This window comes from Phyllobates terribilis, unplaced genomic scaffold (genome assembly GCF_046119375.1).
Source record: "Phyllobates terribilis strain yellow unplaced genomic scaffold, ASM4611937v1 Scaffold_9__5_contigs__length_417890890, whole genome shotgun sequence".
NCBI classification, from domain to species: domain Eukaryota; kingdom Metazoa; phylum Chordata; class Amphibia; order Anura; family Dendrobatidae; genus Phyllobates; species Phyllobates terribilis.
The window spans coordinates 229,877,673-229,902,368 of record NW_027362769.1 but is presented as its reverse complement, the minus strand read 5'-3'; the positions used below and the strand labels follow the sequence as shown (position 1 = coordinate 229,902,368).

Sequence of the window (24,696 nt, the reverse complement as noted above, 5' to 3'; positions counted from 1 at the left end):
TTGAGAGTGTGCTGCCACTGAGAGCAGTGAAGACGCAGCACGTCTGCTGCTGTATTGAGGGCCCCGATTGTGGCCGGAGGCAAAGAGGAGAGGAGAGAGGAGTTGAGGGGGCAGAGGAGCATCATAGGCTCACCCCAAGACACGAACCGGACACCAGGTCCGCGCCTACATGGTCCTTTATACCCAGTAGGGATCACCGGCATACCAGGAGGGCTACAAGTCCCTGGTCGACCTGAAGCTAAACCCTTGACAGGACTAGGAACCACGAAGGCCCCGGCGTCCAGGGATAGTGGTTGCCAGAAAAAGGTCCTACTACCAAGCGACAGGTGAAGGAACAGAACGACACAGAAGCTAGGCCCAGTTGCAGGCTGGCCAGGAGCTTAGAGAGAGGGAGACACGGACCAGGAGGCCTTATACCTGCTCACTGGGGAGAAGTCCTGAAGTGCACCCTTCCTACCGAGTACCCTGGACCGTACCTGACATCCGCACCAGTAAAGGTACTGAAGTGAATCCCGTGTCTGTCAGTTACTCCTGCTGCGCCATCTCTCCTGCACTGCAAGCCCCAGCATCACCACCATTTACACCTACACTGCCCCGGAGGCCCGTTCCGCCTGTGGGGAGCAGAAACATCCCAGCTGCCATCCCATCACCCCCCAGAGGTCTGCAGCAGCGCCGGTAACCATTACCGGAAACCACAGGTGGCGTCATGAGACAAACTGTACACTAAAACCCCTTTTTAAAGAGAGACCCAGAGTACGGGCCCGGGAGCCGACTGCCTTGACCTCCTAAACAAGGTAAAAGGCCCGGGTACCGAGTCCCCTATATTCCCCCTGGGCGACACATCTCTCTTTCCTGGCGTCACGAACAGGATTTTGTGCCCGTTGCCACCGGGTACTGTGTGCCGTAATTGAACTGTGTTTTAACTGTGGTGAACAACGCCACCATTACCGCGTCGCCGCACGGGAAGAAGAGGGGCGTAACCGCGGGAATCGGAGAGGCATGACTGCTGGAAGCGCGCGAAGCTCAAGCCCCGCCTCGCGCTCTGACGCAGCACCAGGAAGCGTCAGGTCTTGGAAGGAGACCGTCGTCTGCGGAGCTGCGGCCTACCCGATTAAAGAAACAGGAGGTAGGCCATGGTTCACTAGGGGGGCGCAACCATGGCCGTTGACCAGCAAAACGCCGGAGCACCGGTTAACGCTCCTGATGCTCAACTCGCGCCCGGCGCTGCTCAGGCCGGAGCGGCCACCCCACCAGCAGGGGTCGTGACTCCGTTGACACCCATGGCCCTGCCGTATATCCCTGGAGCAAAATGGCTTCCCCATTATGACTGCAAACCAGACACCCTGTCTGGATTCAAGAGAAAAATGTGCGGTGTATTGGACATGTTTTCAATGACTGGTAAACAGAGAGCTGCTGTTGTGCTGGGACAATTGACTGGTGCCACAGAGCGGGAAGTTAAAACCTGGCCAGCCGCAGACCAGGAATCAGTATCCATTATCTTTAAGAGACTGCAAACTGTGTTTGAAAACAGCACTGAGACAGATCTCCGGATGAGGTTCTACCACTGTACCCAGAAACCTGAGGACAGTATCCGGGACTATGCCTGGCGCTTACAGGAAGCCCTGCGGGCCCTGAAACAGGTTAGTCCAGCCAGCATACATGGTGAGGACAAAATGCTGACAGAACAATTCATCCGAGGGTTGAGGTCCCAGGAGGAGAGCAGAACTGTACGGTGGTGGGCCTTAGATCATCCAAATGCCACCTTTGACGCCCTGAAGGACATGGCTATTAAGGGTCTGCAGCCCCTGGAACCTTCAGATACTGCTATCCAGCGTTACCATGGTGGGGCCACCCCAGAGCCCACAGTACCCACTGCTCCTTCATTAACGGCTGAAACAAAGATGCAAACAGTGCCCCCTAGTGAGCTGGACAGCCTGCGCTCTGAAGTGCGTCAGCTAAGTAAAACCCTGACCACTGTCCTGAGCGCCCTGCAGCTACAGGCGGAGCTCGAGCCGGAGGTAAGGATCCTACTCGCCGACAGTCCTGAGGATGTCCCCTGGATGAGGAGAAGAAGGAGGACAACGCCACCCCGAAGGAGGACAACGCCACCCCGTGGGAGGACCAACGACCAACGTCGCCCTCCAGGAGAATTCATCTGCTACCGTTGCCACAAGGCAGGCCACACCGCGCGGAACTGTCCTTTAAACAGGCAAACCCTGGGGCCAAGGGCCGACACCCAGGAGTAGATCAACCAGGCCCATCAAGCTGGTACGACCGGTTTGTAGGAGGAAGGCCTTTCCTGTCCATCGTGCTGGGCGACACAGGGATGTGAACGACAGCAAGCTTAGCAGGTCAGATAACTGGTGGGGATGTGAACGACAACAAGCTTGTGACTGTTTTCACACAGAATTGTGAATGCAGCACTGAAGTATAACAGGCTGTAATTTAGGATTAATATACGGTAAGTACAATGGGTTAAATTCATCATTTGCGGGGGGGTTTTAAGTCACTTTTATTTTTTGCACCCAATTCATCAAAATGGTGGACGCAGTTCACAAATTTTGCTTAAAATAAAAAATAGTCACTTGTTTCTGTATTTCACTATTTACAGCAAAAAGTCGTTTGCTTTGCAAAATGTTGCAAAAAATGCTAAAAACAATTTCTGATGTAAATAAAATCAATCAAGGGGTAACGAAGTACATTTGTGAGGAATTTTGTGGGTTTTTTTTCTCCATAAGTCGCAAATGGTGAAGCAGGTGAAAACGACAGCAAACCCTAAAACAAGGCCCACAGCGGGGAACTAATAAAAAAAAAAACAAGCGAACACATATAAAATAGACTTAAAAAAAGTTGCAAATAGAAAAATGAATTTGATGTATATAAAAAAAAACGCAAAAACGCAAAAACTCAACAAAAAACAGATGCAAGTGCAATAATGAATGGGGACCAATGTATTTACAAAGTGACTTTTTATGTAGATTGCATTAATATAGATAAGTTGTTCAAGGGTAGACACATCCTTAATGGATTTGTTCTGTTGCAGGTGTAGCACCCTGAGGATTCGGCTGCTACAGGGGTATTGCACCTCAAGCCAGAGGTGTGATATTCCACTCCCGGGTAAGGATGGAGTGTGGAACTGAGCTCAGTTAGCTGCATACACTACATACATCCCATTTCCGGGGGACAGATCGACGGTACTCCCACCAGTTTATGTGCAGGTACGACAGTGTCTGTCCCTGGCTGGAGTGGGAGGGGGGTGGAACATCCCAGTAGTGTAGGGGCAGATAGGGGGAGCAGTCTGGGTAATGCTAGGAGCTCATTGGGTGCTGGTCACCTGAGCTCACACATAGAGGGAGTATATAAGGTGGGAACCATCTTAGATCAGGGTCAGTCAGTCTTCTGTAGAGGGTTAGTCAGTCCTGAGAGAGGTCCAGGAGCGCCTGCAGAGAGAAGAGAGAGAGGAGAAGAGAAGGACCCAGAGGGGGAGAAGAAGGAACCCCAAGAACCCAGAATTAGACCAGAAGGGTGAAGGGTCGGCACGCAAGGGAACCAGATCCCAAATTAGTGGAGGAAAGAAACAACCCTCAGCTAAGAACCGGAGGCTGCGACATTGCAGGTGGAGCAGCCCCTCACTAAGTCCACTAGGAAGGCACACCAGGTATAGGGTCAGGGAACCGCGAAGAGGTGCACCCAATAGGAGACCCGAGGGAGCCGGACATGAGTGGACCCCTGGTGAGAAAGGCCAGTAGAAAGGACAGTCAGAAAGGGAGCTCAGGACCACGCTCCAGAATTGCTTGGGGGTTGGCCGAGTCCAGGACCTGGTGGACGCAGCACGGCTCGGGCGGTCACTCAAGGCCAGAGTGACCAACAGAAAAGCAGTAAGTAAAAACCCTGAACTGCACAGCCCGACTCTGAGTCTTCTTACCATCCACACTGCACCACCACTACCACCATCCTCTACACCTGACCCCCTGAGGCTATACCCCTCCCGTTGGGGGTTATACTATCACAGCTGCACACATACCACCAGCCTCAGCGGACCCTGCTGCAGCGGCGGCCGTATTGACCGCAAATCAACGGGTGGCGTAGTCGACACTAAGAACTAATAACATCTGTAAAGACTGCCACACACTGAGCTTGACACCCTGGGCACGGACCGGGTCACCGCCACTCGGAGACTACAACCCCCATCTGATCCGGCTCCGGGTATCCCCCAAACAACACTGGCCCAGGGGGCGCGTCACAGGCATACTAAAATTAAACTTATTACCTTTAGTCCCCATAAGCTGCACAATTAGAGAGAAACTCCATAGAAGAAACAAGACCTCTACTGCTGGTCTGCCCTGTACCAGATAGAAATGTATATATGAAATAAATAAAGAAATTTAAGGTGACCACACTTTTGAGGCAGACCAGCATGATTTCGTTAGCTGGCTACTTCTAAACGGCTATAAGGGAATGTGTTTATGGTAAATGTACGTTAAATAATATTGAGACCGTGGAAAAGTTTTCTGTAATGAACAGAATGTATTAGTCTTAGTGGCCTGTGCAAAATTTAAGTTTTAAAAGTGTCATCCGAAACTAACATTTATTTAATCCTAAATGTCTATTTATTGTAATAATCAAATCTCTTTTCTTATATTCTTTAATTTAAAAGTCCCAAAAGTTCCCTCTCTACTCTATCTGTTTGTTTTTTTTCTGGACTTTTTGTTTGAGGACACTTTGTTACAGAAGCCCCAGTGCATGCTGTGATACTCAAATGAGATGTCATCAGGGGGCATAGGCTGCGGTCACTGCCGCAGCCTCTATCTCCACCCTGGAATGAAGCGCCATCTGTTACGTCAATTTCAGGGGCTGGGCTAGTCCCTGCTCTGCTGAGCATGAGTTGGTTGTCAATTTTGATGAATCTTCAGTAGGATCTTATACCAGTGGAATATTCTTTTTAATGCACAGTGACATTGTGCTCCCTCGCCGGCTCTGATGAGAAGTGACAAACTGACAAGAGAGCGCACTGTCAGTGCACATTGTAAGGAGATAACATGGTGAGTAAGAAAAGCAGAGACTATCTCGGCCCCTGAAAGTGACGTCAGTTTCGGGGGTGAGGCTGGTCTCTGTTCTCCCTGCTTGCTGGGTTCTCTCCTTACCTTGCACACTGACAGTGCGTTGTCTTATCAGCTCATGTCTTCTCATCAGAGCTGGCAAGGGAGCACACTGTCACTGTGCATTAAAAAGAATATTGCACAGTGACAAGAATCTAATGAGCATACATGGGAATTGACAACTGACGCTTGCTCAGTAAAGCAGGGACTAGCCCAGCCCCTGAAACGGATGAAATGAACATCACTGATGATGATTCGTTTCAGGGTGGGGACAGAGGCTGTGACGGTGACATCTTGTTTGAGTATCTCAGTATGCACTGGGGATTCTCAAACAAAGCATCATCAAACAGACGTTGGTAAAAAAAATAAATAAATAAAGCAGTTAGAGTAGGGAGAGAACAGTAGGAACTTTTTAATTAAAGTATATTAGAAATGAGATTAGATTATTACATTAAATAGAATGATTTAATCCTAGTTTCAGACCAATCCTTTAATATAGAAGGTTATACAGAAAACTGGAAAAAAAATTCACAATACTTAAAAAATTACATTTAACATAAAAAACCTGATTTAAACAATAGGTCTTTTTCTGATTAAACATTCCCTTTAAACCAATTCTGGTGGTATCATGCTAGCGTGGGTTTATTAGCGAGATTAATGTTGTACCTGAGTTTCCCTTTATTCAAAACTATAAATTACATTTTAGAATAACGTATTCTGTAACGAAAATCTAAGATCACAAACGTAATATACACTGAATTGTTTTTGTCCTAAAATGTCCACATCTTTACAATGTTAAAACTTGTCAGAAAACTAAACAAAAAATAAACTTATATGAAGGGTTATTGTGTTTATTAGGCTTCGTTGCTGTAGACTCAACTATTAAAGCGGATTGTTCATTATATCAAATGGCCAATAAATGTTCCAAACATGTGGGATTTTACAATTGTTTCAGAAGTCATAGGAAAGTGCGGAAATTCAGAAAGTCCTTTAATCCCTGAAGAAATACTGAAGATATTGTATCATGAGACACTTGAGAACTACTGTCACAACACAAATCTAACACTAATGATTATACCTTAAGCAGTTTTACTGCAAGTCCAGCGAAGCTCAAGGAGTATTGTTTCATCGTGTCTTTTACTCCTTCACAATCCAGGAAGATGAGCTCATTCCCAAAAATCTTCATGCTAAACCCACATTTTAGTTCTTTCTTGTCAGTCATTCTTTCAGTAAACTTCAAGAAGATGGAATATGCCATTAATTAAATTTCCTTTTATTATTATTTTTTCTTAAACCATTGCTATCAATACTATATTTATTTATTTTACTTATATAGCACCATTAATTTCCACAGACATTATCATCTCTGTCCCCATTAAGGCTCACAATCTAAATTCCCTTTCAGTATGTCTTTAGAGTGTGGGGGAAACTGGAGTACCTGGAGAAAAAGAAGTGTAAAATCCAGCAAAATGGATCCTTGAAAAATTATTTATTGAACAGCCATAAAAAATCCAATCCAACACCATATAAAAAAGCAGACGGGTTTCAGACACAGTCCTTACTCATAGCAATTTTTCAAGGATCCATTTTGCTGGATTTTACACTATTGGATGTGGCATATTACAAGGTTTCTGTGCAGTTTGGATTTTTTTTCTCAGGGGAGCTATCTTCCTCTCTTTTTTGTCTACCCAGAGAAAACACATGAAAACACGGGGAGACACATACAAACTCCTTGTCCTTGGTGGGAATTGAACCCAGGATCCCAGAGCTGCAAAGCAACTACTGAGCCACTGTGCTGCCCATATTCCACCAGCTCAAATTTATTAACAAAATTTAGCTGCCAACACTTTGACCACATTGCTGCCACAGGGTCATATTTGTCTAATGTAACATGCTGTAATAGATGTGAGTTTTGCAGAAGCTTCCATACTTCCATACTCTTTTAAAGGGGTTGTCCAGTCAAAACAAGTTATCACTGACCTGCACAATAGATGATACTGCACCGACAGCTGGGACCTTCATTGATCGGCAGAATGGGGAATTTTTATCCATGAATGACCACTTTTATTCATATTACAGAATAGAGAAGCATGTTGGATACTCTCCATTCAAACTCTATGAAACTGCTGTAAAAAGTTGAGAACGTCACTTGGCAGCCGCATAAGGAATGGGTGGAGAGGCGGTCGAACATGTGCACTACCGATCCATTCTAAAAAAGGAAAAAGGTGCCCATTCTGCTAATCGATGCAGATCTCAGTTGTCTGAACCCTCCGATCAATAAGTTATAACTTGTTTTCACTTGACAACCCTTTAACTATAAATGGATAGAAAGAAAAATCATGGTCTAGTATTTCTCTTTTTTTATGTTTCTAATATGACTACTATGATCTGCTTTCTTTTCTGTTACAATTGTACCATATAAAATATTTTGATCATGAGTCAACTTGCAGCTGCATCTGGCTCCAGTGATAGCCCCTGGGACCATGACATGTGATGCACAATGGTGGGCTTGTGGCATCTGCCCTTCTATACAGACCAGGGTGAAAGGTCTGTTTGGCTTGGATTAGGATGTTATACTTCATTACCTTCTGGTGTAGTTCATTTAGCTTGTTGTACTTTCCACTTGGACAGCTGTGCTTGGATTTCTTGACTTTTTGCTGATCAGACTTTTTTCCCATCAGTTCCCCTGGATTGTACCGCTTAGATGTAGGCTTCTTATCAGTAGGTGATGTTACAGTCTCCATGGGTGGTTCAGAAGTAAAATGCTTGTCTTCCCCTTTCCCCACAAGAATTTCATTTAATGTTGAAGAGTGACGACCCAGCAGTGACTTGAGAAGATCTTCTGCATTTTCCAAGCGAATTCCAAGCTAGAATAAAACATTAAAGTGGTCATGGCCACCACCAATTTCCAAGGTTAACTATAAGCATATTTTTTGTAGACAAGCTGTTAATAGCTGTTGTATTAAATTGCAAAAAAAATATATTGTAATTGCTGTAAAATACCCGCCATTTAATTTCCTTATATGACCTGATATGGAAATACTTGGTTCTTGAATAAGGCAGCCGCTAATGACAGCCATTAATGGACCTATATCGGTGATTAGCAGGACAGGAATTTCATGTACGTCTATGGCTGCAACACGACATTGGCCATGAGAAATCAAGGATGTTGTTTTGCATCGTCGTAGCTATTGATTGTCAATGGGGTTGTTACTCTGGTGTAACTGCTGCAAAAAAATAATGTTGTATTTTTGATCGAGATTTGCAGGTCATAAATGGCTTTGGTTGAGATTAGTGTTAAACCCAAAATTTCCTCAATTTCTAATAAGGAAAAAAAATCATTTTTAGAAATATGATTTAGAATTATAACTTTTTAACATTTTGTGTATGTAAAGGCAGATTTTGCAACCAAAGATTGATAAATAGAAGAAAAATGTTCGCAGAGCCTTGTCCAGAGGCCACATCGTACTAGATCTTCCAATGAGAAGAGGTGCCGTAGATGGCAGCAGGTCAGGGGAGGCTTTCAGAGCTCTGGTCTAGCGGCCAAAGACTACTGGTGTGAATATTGGACCAGTATCCTGCAAAAATTTTTGCTTAGTTCTATTGGTAATGGCTCTGTTCACAAATGTGTTGGTTATTTACATTATTTTGGGTGGTGAGGTAAGAAGAGGCTGCTCACACTTCTGTCCTCCATGTCTTTCTGATTTATTACAGGAAATATCAGGAATGCTAAGGTTACAAGAGGCTGCTCACAAAATTCTGCTTACCATGTTGTTCACCCGGTCTTTCCCATCTAATTCTGGAGATACTAGAGGTGCTGAGGTAAGAAGAAGATGCTCACGCCACTCTCCTCCCTGTCTATCTGATATAATACTAGAGATACCAGGAGTGCTGAGGTAAGAATAGGCTGCTCACACCGCTGTCCACCATGCCTTACTAATCTAATACTGGAGTTACCAGGAGTGATGAGGTAAGAAGAGGCCACTCACACCATTGTCACCATGTTTATCTGATTTAATACTGGAAATACCAGGGGTGCTGAGGTAAGAAGAGGCTGCTTACACTGCTGTCCACCATGTCTATCTGATCTAATACAGGAAATACCAGGGGTGCTGAGGTAAGAAGAGGCTGTTTACACATTCCTGTCCACCATGTCTATCTTATCTAATACTGGAAATACCAGGGGTGCTGAGGTAAGAAGAGGCTGCTTACACTGGTGTCCACCATGTCTATCTGATCTAATACTGGAGATACCAGGAGTGCTGAGGTAAGAAGAGGCCGCTCACACTGCTATCCACCATGTTTATATGATTTTATACTGGAGATACCAGGAATGTTGAATTAAGAAGAGGCTGTTCACACTGTTGTCCACCATGTCTATATGATCAAATAATGGAGATACTAGAGGTGCTGAGGTAAGACGAGGCTGCTCACACTACTGTCCACCCTGTCTATCTGATCTTATACTGGAGATACCATTAGTGCTGAGATAAGAAGATGTATCCATCATGTCTATATAATCTAATACTGGTGATACCAGGAGTTGTAAAGTAAGAAGAGGCTGCTCACACCGATGTCCACCAGGTCTGTCTGATCTAATAATGGAGATACAAAGGGTGTGGAGGTAAAAAGAGGCCACTCACATAGCTGTCCACAATGTCTATCTGAACTAATACTGGAGATACCAGGAGTGATAAGATAAAAAGAGGCCACTCACACTCCTGTCCACCCTGTCTTTCTGATCTAATACTGGAGATACCAGGAGTGATGAGGTAAGAAGAGGCTGCTCACACTACTGTCCTTCCTGTAATTTTGAATAACCATATGTGGTATATGTACTTGTATCTTCATGGTCACTGCAGTGGAGCTTCCTACTGCACATGCACTGATATTCTAGGACCGTTTTTTGTCACTGTAACAGGAAGGCAGCCATTTTAATTCTAAAGTGATGCCTCCATAGAGAAAACTATTATGATTTGCTAATTAAATGTATTTATAATTATTTATTTATAATTAGATTTACTTTAGTTATTTATTAATTTATTTATTTATTTTCTTTTCCAAGAGAACCTCTTTAAAGATAGAAAAAAATGTATAAATCGTATGAGAAATGCACACTTGAATTTAAGCTAGACAAGAAGGTAACATACTGACTCACCTCCATTACATTCACTGCTCGTCCCAATGTGTGTATTGTAAGGTTGGCCATTGCAGAGCGTGGAATGAAGGATGATGGAGTAAAAATCAGTGAAGCCTCCATATTGGCGCCTACAGAATCTGGAAGGATTTTTGTAAAATATTAAGGACAAAAGCTTTTCATAAAGGAATGGAAAAAAACAAAGTGTATCACAGTTGGCAAAAAAACTAGAAAAAGCACACAATTCTAAAAACTTACATAGTGATACATGAATTAGAATCAAAAGCTGTTACATTTTCAGTTGAGGTACATCATTTGCTTTGACTAAGGCCACATTGACATGGTGGACTTTCGTGTACATGTTTTATCAGGACTTTTTTTTTCGACAGAACACAAATCCATTAAAGCCTATAGACCTTAAAATGGAGATATGTCTGAGTTTATTAAAATTTGCGGACCAAACTCATAAATGTGAATAAATGGGCCTGTGATATACCAAACAGTACACGGATATCATCCATCTTGCATCCATGTGCTGCCTGTTAAAAAAAAGCATGGATGTGTGAATTTGGCATAGGTAATAATAAAGTTGTGGACCTCTGTAGCTCAAAATATTGAACATTTTTGCACACCGCATAAATTAATCTAAAGTGATGAATTTAATTAAAAAAAACAACTAAATATTAGTGTTGAGCGAGCACTAAAATGCTCGGGTGCTCGAAGCTCGGGCCGAGCTCGCCGTGATACCCGGGTGCTCGACCCGAGCAACGAGCCCAATGTTAGTCTATGGGAGACTCGAGCATTTTTGCGGCGGCATCCCCGGCAGTCTGTAGAAAGCCTAAAAAGTGCCCAAAACGATAGTGACAGTGCTCAAATGACATGGGGACAGCATGGGGATCGCCCCAGGAAGCATTTCTGACCCCCAGGTCACTGCTGTCAACAACGTGGTCAGAGGTATTAAGCCACTTTTACAGGCTCAAAATAAAACGTTCAAAAACGAAAGTGAAAGTGCTTTCCTGTGAAATATGTTAAGGATAGTGTTGAGCGATACCTTCCGATATCAGGAAATATCGTATCGGATTGGATCGGACCGATACCCAAAAAGTATCGGATATCGCCGATTCCGATACCGGAAACCAATGCAAGTCAATGGGACACAAAAATCGGAATGAAAATAAACCCTTTCTTTCCTTGTAGGTTAATTCTACATGAAGTAAAACAACTAAGAATAATGTAGAATGTATTACGCGAAAAGCCGGCAATTCATCAGCGGCATACACCGGTACCCGACAATTTACAACAGAAAGAATAGAGCTTCACACATAGATTAGATAGATAGAAACATGTCAGTCACATATATATGAAGTACAGTGATAGTGTTGCTTACTGTACTTGTCATTTAGTGTAAAGGATTTATTTAAAAAAATAATTGTGTTTTCATGCACTGTCTCTTTAAAAAAGCCGGCCGGCAATTCAGCTGCGGTATCCGACAATTTATAACAGACAGAATAGAGCTTCACACATAGATTAGATAGATAGAAACATGTCAGTCACATATATATGAAGTACAGTGACAGTGTTGCTTACTGTACTTGTCATTTAGTGTAAAGGATTTCTTTAAAAATATTAGTGTTTTCATGCACCGTCTCTTTAAAAAAGCCGGCCGGCAATTCAGCATCTGTACCCGACAATTTAGAATAGAAGGAATAGAGAATCACACATAGATTATATAGATAGAAACATGTCAGTCACATATATATGAAGTACAGTGACAGTGTTGATTACTGTACTTGTCATTTAGTGTTAAAATAAAGGATTTATTTAAAAAAAAATTGGCGTGGGGTTCCCCTTAATTTTAGTCTCTAGCGGAGGTTAAGCAGACAGCTGGGGCAGATGTTTGAAGCCTGGGAAGGGGGTAATACCCACGGAGCTTCCCAGGCTACTAATATCAGCCCCCAGCTGAATACCTAGCCTTTACTAGCTATTAAAATGGGGGACCCCCTCAAAAAAATGACGTGGGGTCCCCCCTAATTTAATAGCTAGCAAAGGCTAGGCAGACAGCTGGGGGCTGATATTAATAGCCCAGGAAGGGTGCCATGAATAATGGCCCCCTCCCAGGCTAGAAACACCAGCCATCAGCCGCCCCAGAAATGGCGCATCCATAGGATGCGCCAATTCTGGCACTTAGCCTTGCTCTTCCCACTGCCCTGTAGCGGTGGCAGTGGGGTAATAGGGTTGGGGTTGATGTCAGCTTATAATGCCAGCTGACATCAAGCCCAGGTTAGTAATGGAGAGGCGTCTATAAGACACCCCCATTACTAACCCCATAGTCAAAGTTAAAAAAAAAAACACAAACACCCAGAATAAAGTCCTTTAATTGAAATAAACACACAATTCTTTATTGTTCTAAATTAAACTATACTTACCATCACGCCCATTCCAGCTGAAGTCAACGATCTCCTGCAATAAAAGTAAAATAATAAAGCAACCTCATCCTTACCTTTTCATGGTTCCCAGGACGGCTTCAGCTCTGCTACATCGAGATGACAGGCTGGACCGCAGCAGAACGCTGCCATCCAGCCTGTCATCCCGCAGACACTGAGAAGCGCAGGCTTGCTTTCGCTCCTCGGTGTCTCTCTGTGACGGCATCCAGATGAGCCGAGTTCATGTCCAATGAACTCGGCTCACCTCATGCACGTCACTGACAGCGTGGGAAAATTCTCCTGCACTCAGCGCTTCAGCGTGAGAATTTTCCCACGCTGTCAGTGACGTGCATGAGGTGAGCTGAGTTCATTGGACATGACCTCACCTCATTCACGTCACTGACAGCGTGGGAAAATTCTCACGCTGAAGCGCTGAGTGCAGGAGAATTTTCCCACGCTGTCAGTGACGTGCATGAGGTGAGCCGAGTACATTGGACATGACCTCGGCTCATCTTTATGCCGTCACAGAGAGACACTGAGGAGCGCAAGCATGCCTGCGCTTCTCAGGGTCTGTGGGATGACAGGCTGGATGGTAGCGTTCTGTTGCGGTCCAGCCTGTCATCTCGATGTAGCAGAGCTGAAGCTGTCGTGGGAACCATGGAAAGGTAAGGATGAGGTTGCTTTATTATTTTTCTTTTATTGCAAGAGATCGTTGGCTTCAGCTGGAATGGGCGTGATGGTAAGTATAGTTTAATTTAGAACAATAAAGAATTGTGTGTTTATTTCAATTAAAGGACTTTTTTCTGGGTGTTGTGTTTTTTTTAAATACTTTACTAGAAATTCATGGTGGTCATGTCTAATATTGGCGTGACCCCATGAATTTCGGGCTTAGGGCCAGCTGATAATGCCAAGCTGGCCTTAACCCCTTTATTACCCAGTGAGCCACCGCACCAGGGCCCTGGATGAGTTGGGTACAGCGCCAGAAGATGGCGCTTCTATGAACGCGCCATTTTCAGGGGTGGCAGCAGACTGCAATTTGCAGCGGGGGTGGCCCAGAAAGCTTGGGCCTCCCTGCGCTGCGGATTCCAGCCCCCAGCTGCCTAGTTGTACCTGGCTGGACACAAAAATAGGGCGAAGCCCCATGTATATTTTTTTTTAATTATTTCATGAAATTCATGAAATAATTAAGAAAAAAAGGCCTTCCCTATATTGTTGTGTCCGGCCAGGTACAAATAGGCAGCTGGTGGTTGGGGGCAGCCCGTTCCTGCCTGCTGTACCTGGCTGGACACAAATATAGGGCGAAGCCCAACATCAATTTTTTTTAAATTATTTCATGAATTTCCTGAAATAATTAAAAAAAAATTGACTTGGGGCTTCGCCCTATATTTGTGTCCAGCCAGGTACAGCAGGCAGGAACGGGCTGCCCCCAACCACCAGCTGCCTATTTGTACCTGGTTGGACACAACAATATAGGGAAGCCCTTTTTTTCTTTATTATTTCATGAATTTCATGAAATAATTTAAAAAAAAAATACGTGGGGCTTCTCCCTATTTGTGTGTCCAGCCAGGTACAACTAGGCGGCTGGGGGATGGAATCTGCAGCGCAGGGAGGCCCAAGCTTTCTGCCCCCCCCCCCCCCGGTGCAAATTGCAGTCCGCAGCCACCCCGGAAAATGGCACGTTTATAGAAGCTGGATGCTGTACCTGGCATACAAAAATATGGCAAAGCCCACGTCAAAATTTTTGGGAAAAATTAATTAAAAAATAAATAATAATTTAGGGACTGCATCTTTATTAACTCCTCAAATGTCATTTAGTGTTAAAATAAAGGATTTATTTAAAAAAAAAATTGGCGTGGGGATCCCCCATAATTTTAGGCTCTAGCGGAGGTTAAGCAGACGGCTGGGGCAGATGTTTGAAGCCTGGGAAGTGGGTAATACCCACGGAGCTTCCCAGACTACTAATATCAGCCCCCAGCTGAATACCTAGCCTTTACTAGCTATTAAAATGGGGGACCCCCCCAAAAAAATGACGTGGGGTACCCCCTATTTAATAGCTAGCAAAGGCTAGGCAGACAGCTGGGGGCTGATATTAATAGCCAAGGAAGGGTGCCATGAATATTGGCCCCCTCCCAGGCTAGAAACACCAGCCGTTAGCCGCCCCAGAAATGGCGCATCCATAGGATGCGCCAACTCTGGCACTTAGCCTCGCTCTTCCACGCTGCCCTGGTGCGGTGGCAGGGGGTAATAGGGTTGGGGTTCATGTCAGTGCCAGCTGCTATGAAGCCCAGGTTAATAATGATGGGCGTCTATAAGACACCCCCATTGCTAACCTACAAAGTGTTAAAAGGAAAAAACACACTACACCCAGAAAAAAATAATTTATTTGAAATAAAACACACCATTTTATTTAATTCTTAGTTTACTAAAAAAAAATAGTTACCTGTCCACGTTCCTGCGCTGATCTCCCATGCACAGCTGTCACATCTGGAGATGGTGACAGCTGTGCATGGCTGCTGTAAGCTCACGCTGCCGGGAACACGTCCGCTCCCGGCAGCGGGAGCCACTGACTGAGGTCACCAGAGTGCATTCAGTCAGCGCAGCTCCGGAGACCTCCTTTACGGCACTGCTGTACCGTGGGAATTTCTCACGATACAGCGGGGCCGTAAAGCAGCTAACCGGAGCAGCGCTGCCTGAACTCCGGCGAACCCTTACGGCCCCATCATTCTAGCGGCGGCAGCGGTTCAGAGCGGTCACATTCTATGTGGCTGCTCTAAACTGGAGATCATCGTGGGACACTCGTGGACTACTACGGAGGGGTAAGGATAAGGTTGTGGTTTATTATTTTATATTTTATTACAGGAGATCGATGACTTCGGGGAATTAGGTGTCTAGGTGAGTATAGATGTAGTTTTTTATTTTTTACTTTATTTTAGGTGGCGATCGGCGGGGACAGGTAATGTATGAACTAATTTATTGTAGGTAACCACTGGCCACCAATGACATGTATTTAAAATTTATTGGGGACACAATTTATATAGCAGGATCAGGCTGATGGGAACTACTGCTCCCATCGAGCTGATCCTGCTGGCACGAGTGGACCGGGGACAGACATAGGCCGATGGGAGTAGTAGTGTCACATCAGCCTATGTCTGCCTGCACGCACACACCTGCACACATCCCGCACACATCGCACAGACACCGCACACACTCGCAGACATCGCACAGACACCGCACACACCCGCAGACATCGCACAGACACCGCAGACATCGCACAGACACCGCGCACACCCGCACACATCGCACAGACACCGCACACACCCGCAGACATCGCACAGACACCGCACACACTCGCAGACACACGCACAGACACAGCACACACACCAATCATGACGGGCTGATCGTCTGGGAGGTGACGCTGTGCGGCCAGCCAATCACTGTAATGCCCACAAACAACATGGCTGCGGCATTACAGTGACTGGCTGGCAATCCCTGCATGTTCATTGGCTCTGTAAAGAGCACCAAACATGCAGGGCGGAGACCCGAGCTCCCGCCCGAGTAACCCGGAAATGCTCGGTGCTCGGTGCTCGCCGAACATCCCGAGTAGCGTGATGCTCGGGCGAGTACCGAGCAGTGTCGAGCATGTTCACTCAACACTACTAAATATCTTAGCATGCAACAAAAGAAAACATTTTGGACACTAGTGGAAGACGAAGGTAATTTTTGTGCTCATTGGTAATTTTATGAGCTGATAAGATTCTCTTTAAAGAGAATCTGTTACTAAGTTTTTGCTACCCCATCTGAGAGCAGCATGATGTAGGGACAGGGATACTGATTCCTGGAATATGTCACTTGCTGCAGTTTCAATAAAATCACTGATTTATCTGCTGCAGATCTACCAGTTCACTCAATGCTGAGCTCTGTATAACCCCACCCACACCACTGATTGGCTGTTTTCTGTGGACAAAGGCAGAAAGCTGCCAATCAGTGGTGTGGGCGGGGTTATACAGAGCTCAGCATCCAAAGAAATGGTAGAGTTACAGCAGATAAAACAGTGATTTTATCAAAACTGCAACAAGTAGCACAGTAATTGACACATCACTGGAATCAGGGTCTCTGTTTCTACATTATGCTGCTCTCAGATTAGGTGGTAAAAATCTGGTGACAGATTCCCTTTAAGGCCAGATTTTCTAATGCAGTTTTAGTACAATTTATGATGTGTATTTTTATAGCCAAAAGTGCATTCAAAAGAAAGAAAAAGTATAAATAATAATTACTACTTCTCTTTTTTTTTATTCACTTTTGTGTTTGTTTTAATGGCAGATTAGTTAATTTTTAATAATGTTTAATACTACTGAGGAACAGGGTTTCATTTTCAAAGATGCTAACAAATTAAATCCAAATTATGGGAGGTTTTAATTCCATTTTTTCATAGAACACTTATAGACTGCAGAGACACTCTCTATAGTCCCATTCATTGGGCAGTAATGCAAAAATAAAAGACTAGAGGTTTGCCAGTTTGCTGGCAGTGGTTGGTAATGGTACCTGAATGAACTGTAGCATCTGAATACGTGGAGTATTTCCATGATTCACCCTCAAAATCCTTGGTGAGAATGTCATCAGGGAGGTTATCGGCAACGGCTTGTTTGAGTGGATCATCCGATTCTAGGAGTTGTGACAGGTGACTCCATACGAAAGACCCCACTGAAATGACAAACATAGGTCATAAATGATTGCAGATCTCAGAAATCCGGGGTTATCTGAAGTCATTTTCAGGTTTGAATGGAACAGAGCTTTAAAATTCAGCCATGTCCTCACATTAACTCCTTAGAAAAGCTTAATTAAGTCCTAACAATAGAGACTGTTTTCAGAATGATCAGAAAATGCAAATCTTATTAGGACACTTTCTTACGGACATAAATTTTTAAGCCATTTCATTTCCATCTTGAAAGTATGTCTTGTGTGAATAAATCAATTTACTAATGAAGTCATTTAACATCCTCTTCTGTAGCTAGAGGCCAAGGGAGACGTGACGGGCTGCCAAGGCTTCTCTTCAGAATGCAGGAGTTTGTGTCCTTTTATTCCTCGGAGAGACAATTTATTATAGGAATTGATAGCCAGATTAGTATAGTATTCATCAAGAAATGGACAACCTTTACCAAGCAGTTTTTACAAAAGTTCCTTTATTTGTAAAAGTTTTATTACCCAGTTTCGTTTTTCTCCTGCCATTCTTCCAAGAGCCATAACTTTTATATTTTTCCATTGACATAGCTGTATGAAGGCTTGATTTGAATTGTACTTTAGAATGACTACATTTATTTAATCATGTGACGTACTGGAAAGCGAGAAAAAATATCCAGGTGTGATGAAATAGCGTAAAAAGCGCAATTCTGCAATTGTTTTTGGGGTATTTTATATACAGCATTCAATATATACAAAAATGACCTAGTAATATGATTGTCCAGGTCAGTATGATTATGGAAATACTATTATTTTTTTAAAGAAAAACAATCAATAATTTGTTGGAAAAATTTTTTTTTTTTTGCTTGTGCCGCCTTTTTCCGAGAGCCATAACATTTTCAATTTTCAGTCGATGATACTGTGTGAGGACTTGTATTTTGAGCCCTGAGCCAGTCTTTTTAATTATACAATTTTGGGGTATAAGTGATGTTTTGATCACCTGTTATAACCATTGTTTGCGCTGTTGCGGCAGCCAAAAAACCCCAAAATTCTGGTGTTTGGATTTTTTTTCTCGTTATACTGTTTGCCTGTTTGGGTAATTAATTTTAGATTTTGATAGATCTGACTTTTACAAACATATTTTTATATATATATTTTTTTTTTATTTCTTAATTTTTAATGGACGAATAGAGGTGTTGATTTGAACTTATGTTTTTTTTTATTATTTCATATTTTGTAAAACTTTTTTTTTTACTTTTTATTGTATTTGTTAGTCCCCTTAGAGGACTTGATCCTGTTCAATTGCTTGAGACATATACAGGCAGACCAAGGTATTTCTGTATTTCTGTATTTAGTGAACATCACGGTCTCCTATGAACGCCAGCCAGGAACTGGACTACCATCATGACAGGCATGCCGAAAAGTGGCTATAACAGCTTGCCCCCCCAGGACGTGCACTGTAAATGCCGCTGTCACTGCGCGGTATTTAACAGGTTAACAGCAATGGTTGGAGTTCAGCTTCATGCGTAGCTGTTAAAGGCAGATGATGGCTGAATAATAATGTCATCAACTGCCAGCAAAGATGAAGGCTCAATTTCAGAGGCTGCATCAAAGCCAGGGAGCCGGTATATGACATGACCATACGTCAAATGCCGGTAAGAGATTAAACCAGGTCTTCAAAGTAGAAAAGTGATGGTCCTTGTCGTGGAATTTAAAGAGTAACTGTTGTTTTAATTATATACAGCGGGTGAACTAAGTATTGATCATGTCATCATTTTTCTAAGTAAATATATTTCTAAAGGTGCTTTTGACATGAAATTCTCAATAGATGTGGGTAACAATCCATCCAAACCACACAGGCAAATAAATCAAACCAGATATGTCCATAAATTATGTTATGTGCAATAATGACCATCTTTCCCTCACAATACATGGGTAATATCGGTATTGAGCGACTACGGATTTCCCATTACTAAGATAGGAGATGACAGTTTCTACTCATAAGATTCTATGAAGACAGGAGGGGAGGAGAGAAGAAGAGGGAGGAGCTAAAGGAAGACACAGACATTCTGCTGCAACATCAGTTTCAGTTCTCCATAGAAATTTATGAGCACCAACTGTCCTCTCTTATCTTAGTAATGGGAAAAATCTGTATTCACTGAAAGCAGATTTTACCAATTAATTAAGAATTTTGAGAATGAAAGATCAGTCCATGAGGAGAAAGAAGCAGATTTTTGTAATAACATATATGACAAAGTAGCTTATTTTGATGTGTACTATTGATTTATGGGAGAGAAAAAAATGAAATTGACTGCTACTCTTTAAGAGATCTTTAGATTGACAGTCTGCGATGTGTTTGACCATTCCAGGTCATATTGTGGGTCATCAACTTTTTCTCATAGCTGGGAGTCGCTGGAATCCATTCTCAATGAATATGTGATGTCCTCCAGGGCTGGACACAGAGGTCAATAGTGGATAATGATTGTGGTGGTCCCCAGCTGGAGACCCTCAATAAGCTCAATGTGCCCTAGTAGGGTATATGGAAAGCAGATGTTCAACGGATCCTATTTTAATATATCTTATGGAATTTCCACCCTCATTCTTTGAATTGGTAGGGATAGTTTATGCCTCCTCTCCTTTGAAACAGATAATGGAAAATTAAAGAAATGAAGAATTAAAAACATGATGTTCATCTAAGTTACAGATTGAAAATTTGTGCCGGTATGTTCTCTACCATAACATTGTGCAACTCTTTCTTCTGGGTGCAGTGAATGTAACATAAGGTAATGGTGCAGAATTGGCAATAATGGGCATAAAGTTGCACAAAAACCTGCTAATTACAGGGCAAGTTATTACCTAGCATTTGGTGCAATTCCCTACCCTCTAGACCCCGTCTGATTCTAAGAAGAGGGCTCCAAAATGCCCACGTAGAATGGAGTGGTAATCAGGAATTTCTCTATTGTCTATGAGATTCATAGGGAGATGATATCTCAGCAAACCACAAATTATTATTTTAACTATGGACAGGTGATAGTGACGCGGACCCTGGGCCTCTTACGGATGCCGGTATGGGCAATATCACGATGGCTGGCCCGATCCGTGACCCAGGGCGGTCAGTAAAAAGGGGAAGATATTTACAGGGGATTTGGAAAGTTCGTGACGCCACCTGTGGAATGCGGCCAAAGGGAGCCGCCGCTGCGGAGCAGTCCTCTGAAGCTGGTGTTACGGCAGCAGGGATGGTGTGGCTCTCCACAGGTAGAGCTAGCTCCAGGGCAGTGTAGGGGTAGATGGTGGATGCTGGGGAGAGATGGCAGGACGGTCCCGGAGGAAAGACGGACACTCACACGGGAGTAAGCTTCAGTACCTTTACTGGTGATGATGCAGGCACGGTCCAGGGTACTCCGGGCGAAGGACGCACTTTTGGACTCTCCTCAGTGAGCAGGTATAGGGCCTCCTGATCCGTGGCTTTACTCGCTAAGCTTCTGGCCTGCCTGGAACTAGGCCTAGCTTGGTTACTGTCTATCTCTCTCTTGCACCTGCTGACCTGGTGGTAGGGCCTTCTTTTGGAGATCACTCTCCCTGGACGCTGGGGCCTCTGTGACTCCTAGCCTGGTACTGTAGTCAGCGTTTGGTAAACCTGGGACCTGTAGTCCTCCAGGGGTTACGGTGGTTCCTACTGGGTATAAAGGGACCCTGTAGGCGCGGACCCGGTGTCCGGGATATATCTCGGGGTGAGCCTGGTATGCTCCTCTGCCCCCTCGCTACTTCTTCCTTCTCCTCTCGCCTTCGGCCACACTCAGGGCCCTCACACGTGCTGTAGGCCTTGGCTCGCCTAAGCACAGCAGCCAGCATGCTGCCTCTTCACTGCTCTCTGAGAGTCAGCACGCTCTCAGACTCTCTCTGTCTGACTCTAAACTCTAACGGAGCTGCCAGGCTCCACCCTCCCTATATATATATCCCTAACGGGCTCCCTCTGCTGGTCTGAGGTGGTAGGGTGGTGGTGTGTGAATGTGTGAGGGCCTCTTGTGGAGTAGTCCATCCATGCACCCTTCTGGCTTCTGTGGCACCAATGCGCAGCAGGGCGCCACAGTAGCTTGTCCAGCTGGGAATAATTTCTCAATACATAAATGCAAGCAATAAATAATCATGATGCAATTTTATTAAAAGGGTTTTTAATTTTTACATATCCAGTGTAGACCAAAAGTTTGGACACACCTTCTCATTTAAAGATTTTTCTGTATTTTCATGACTTTTAAAATTGTACATTCACACTGAAGGCATCAAAACTATGAATTAACACATGTGGAATTATATACTTAACAAAAAAGTGTGAAACAACTGAAAATATGTCTTATATTCTAGGTTCTTTAAAGTAGCCACCTTTTGCTTTGATGACTGCTTTGCACACTCTTGGCATTCTCTTGATGAGCTTCAAGAGGTAGTCACCGGAAATGGTTTTCACTTCACAGGTGTGCCCTGTCAGGTTTAATAAGTGGGATTTCTTGCCTTATAAATGGGGTTGGGACCATCAGTTGTGTTGTGCAGAAGTTATGTGGATACACAGCTGATAGTCCTACAGAATAGACTGATAGAATTTGTATTATGGCAAGAAAAAAGTAGCTAAGTAAAGAAAAACGAGTGGCCATCATTACTTTAAGAAATAAAGGTCAGTCAGTCCGAAAAATTGGGCAAACATTGAAAGTGTCCCCAAGTGCAGCTGCAGAAACCATCAAGCGCTACAAAGAAACTGGCTCACATGAGGACCGCCCCAAGAAAGGAAGACCAAGAGTCACCTCTGCTTCTGAGGATAAGTTTATCCGAGTCACCAGCCTCAGAAATCGCAGGTTAACAGCAGCTCAGATTAGAGACCAGGTCAATGCCACACAGAGTTCTAGCAGCAGACACATCTCTTCAACAACTGTTAAGAGGAGACTTTGCGCAGCAGTCCTTCATGGTAAAATAGCTGCTAGGCAACCACTGCTAAGGACAGGCAACAAGCAGAAGAGACTTGTTTGGGCTAAAGAACACAAGGAATGGACATTAGACCAGTGGAAATCTGTGCTTTGGTCTGATGAGTCCAAATTTGAGATCTTTGGTTCCAACCACCGTGTCTTTGTGCGACACAGAAAAGGTGAACGGATGGACTCTACATGCCTGGTTCCCACTGTGAAGCATGGAGGAGAAGGTGTGATGGTGTGGGGGTGCTTTGCTGGTGACACTGTTGGGGATTTATTCAAAATTGAAGGCATACTGAATCAGCATGGCTACCACAGCATCTTGCAGCGGCATGCTATTCCATCCGGTTTGCGTTTAGTTGGACCATCATTTATTTTTCAACAGGACAATGACCCGAAACACACCTACAGGCTGTGTAAGGGTTATTTGACCAAGAAGGAGAGTGATGGGGTGCTACGCCAGATGACCTGGCCTCCACAGTCATCAGACCTGAACCCAATCGAGATGGTTTGGGGTGAGCTGGACCGCAGAGTGAAGGCAAAAGGGCCAACAAGTGCTAAGCATCTCTGGGAACTCCTTCAAGATTGTTGGAAGACCATTTCCAGTGACTACCTCTTGAAGCTCATCAAGAGAATGCCAAGAGTGTGCAAAGAAGTCATCAAAGCAAAAGGTGGCTACTTTGAAGAACCTAGAATATAAGACATATTTTCAGTTGTTTCACACTTTTTTGTTAAGTATATAATTCCACATGTGTTAATTCATAGTTTTGATGCCTTCAGTGTGAATGTACAATTTTCATAGTCATGAAAATACAGAAAAATCTTTAAATGAGAAGGTGTGTCCAAACTTTTGGTCTGTACTGTATATATATAGAAAAAAAGTAACAAAAAAATCAATAGAGCACAGTGAACACAAGAAGCCCTCTAAATTTCCATGTCATGCACATAATAGGGCCAATTTTTTTAAGGGTTAATTTGCATTAGTATATTTATGGAGAGTAAGGCTGGCCATACACATTAAATGGCTGTCGGCAGAATGAATCATAGAATCATAGAATCATAGAATGGTAGAGTTGGAAGGGACCTCCTGGGTCATCTGGTCCAACCCCCTGCTCAAAGCAGGATTCACTAAATCATCTCAGACAGATGTCTGTCCAGCCTCTGTTTGAAGACGTCCATTGAAGGGGAACTCACCACCTCTCGTGGCAGCCTGTTCCACTCATTAATCACCCTAACTGTCAAAAAGTTTTTTCTAATATCTAATCTGTGTCTCCTCCCATTTAGTTTCATCCCATTGCTTCTAGTCTTTCCTTGTGCAAAAGAGAATAAAGATGATCCTTCTACAATGTGACAGCCCTTGACATATTTGTAGACAGCTATTAAGTCTCCTCTCAGTCTTCTTTTTTGCAAGCTAAACATTCCCAAATCCTGCAACCGTTCCTCATAGGACATGGTTTGCAGACCAGTCACCATTCTGGTCGCTCTTCTCTGAACTTGCTCCAGTTTGTCTATGTCTTTTTTAAAATGTGGTGCCCAAAACTGTACACAGTATTCCAGATGAGGTCTGACCAAAGAGGAGTAAAGACCGATAATGACTTCACGTGATCTAGACTGTATGCTTCTGTTAATACATCCCAGAATTGTATTTGCCTTTTTTGCTGCTGCATCACACTGTTGACTCATGTTCAGTCTATGATCTATTAGTATACCTAAGTCTTTTTCACATGTACTGTTGCTTAGTTCTATGATGATATGGCCGAGCTCTCCCATGTTCTCTATGAGAAAGTCGCTGTCTGACGTGACAGCCGGTGGCTTATTTCAGGGAGAACAATCAGTTTGGCAGTACATGCCCAATCCACATCTCTCCCGACCATCCGTAGGCCAGTTCCCCCATACACATTTAATCGTCAGCCAAACCCTTTGATATTGGCGAGTTCAGCTAGCATTAATCTAATGTGTATAGGGGCTCTAAGAACAAACCACATATACTGGTTGCCATTGGTTCCAGTGGTAAAAGACACCAGTGTTAACGACTCATCCATTTACAGATATAGAATTCAGCAGTTAAAGGAAAAAAGAACAATAAAATTCCAGCAAGGAACACATTATCATATTCTATCAGAATTTTTACTCGTACCCTTTAAATTCATAAAAGAAACCTATCTCCAACACCTAGATTGAAACTATATTTTAATATTAGAGCACTCAAGAGTTGGCATGGACAGGGCAATAACTTTGCCGTTCTTTATTATCAGTGTCACAGTAAATGTGAGAGATGAACATTTTTAGTTCGCACTCACAAGCCAGAAATTGCTTCTCTCTTCGCTCATAATTAGGAGATTTAAAAGCTGTGAATCAACATGATGACTCTATATACAGCGATCTCTACTTTACCACATAATATT

At 43.7% G+C, this 24,696-nt stretch overlaps 1 protein-coding gene across 1 annotated transcript in view; it reads right to left on the bottom strand.

Annotated features, from left to right (window-relative positions):
- The window catches only part of LOC141162056 (uncharacterized), a 539,567-nt gene that overhangs the window by 396,452 nt on the left and 118,419 nt on the right, over window positions 1-24,696 (bottom strand). Inside the window, exons 14-17 of the mRNA XM_073647724.1 lie at window positions 17,202-17,360; window positions 10,258-10,376; window positions 7,685-7,966; window positions 6,178-6,333 (exon numbers count right to left, since the gene is read on the bottom strand). Of these exons, the coding sequence (XP_073503825.1) occupies window positions 6,178-6,333; window positions 7,685-7,966; window positions 10,258-10,376; window positions 17,202-17,360 (716 nt within the window). The remainder of the gene's footprint in view (window positions 1-6,177; window positions 6,334-7,684; window positions 7,967-10,257; window positions 10,377-17,201; window positions 17,361-24,696) is intronic.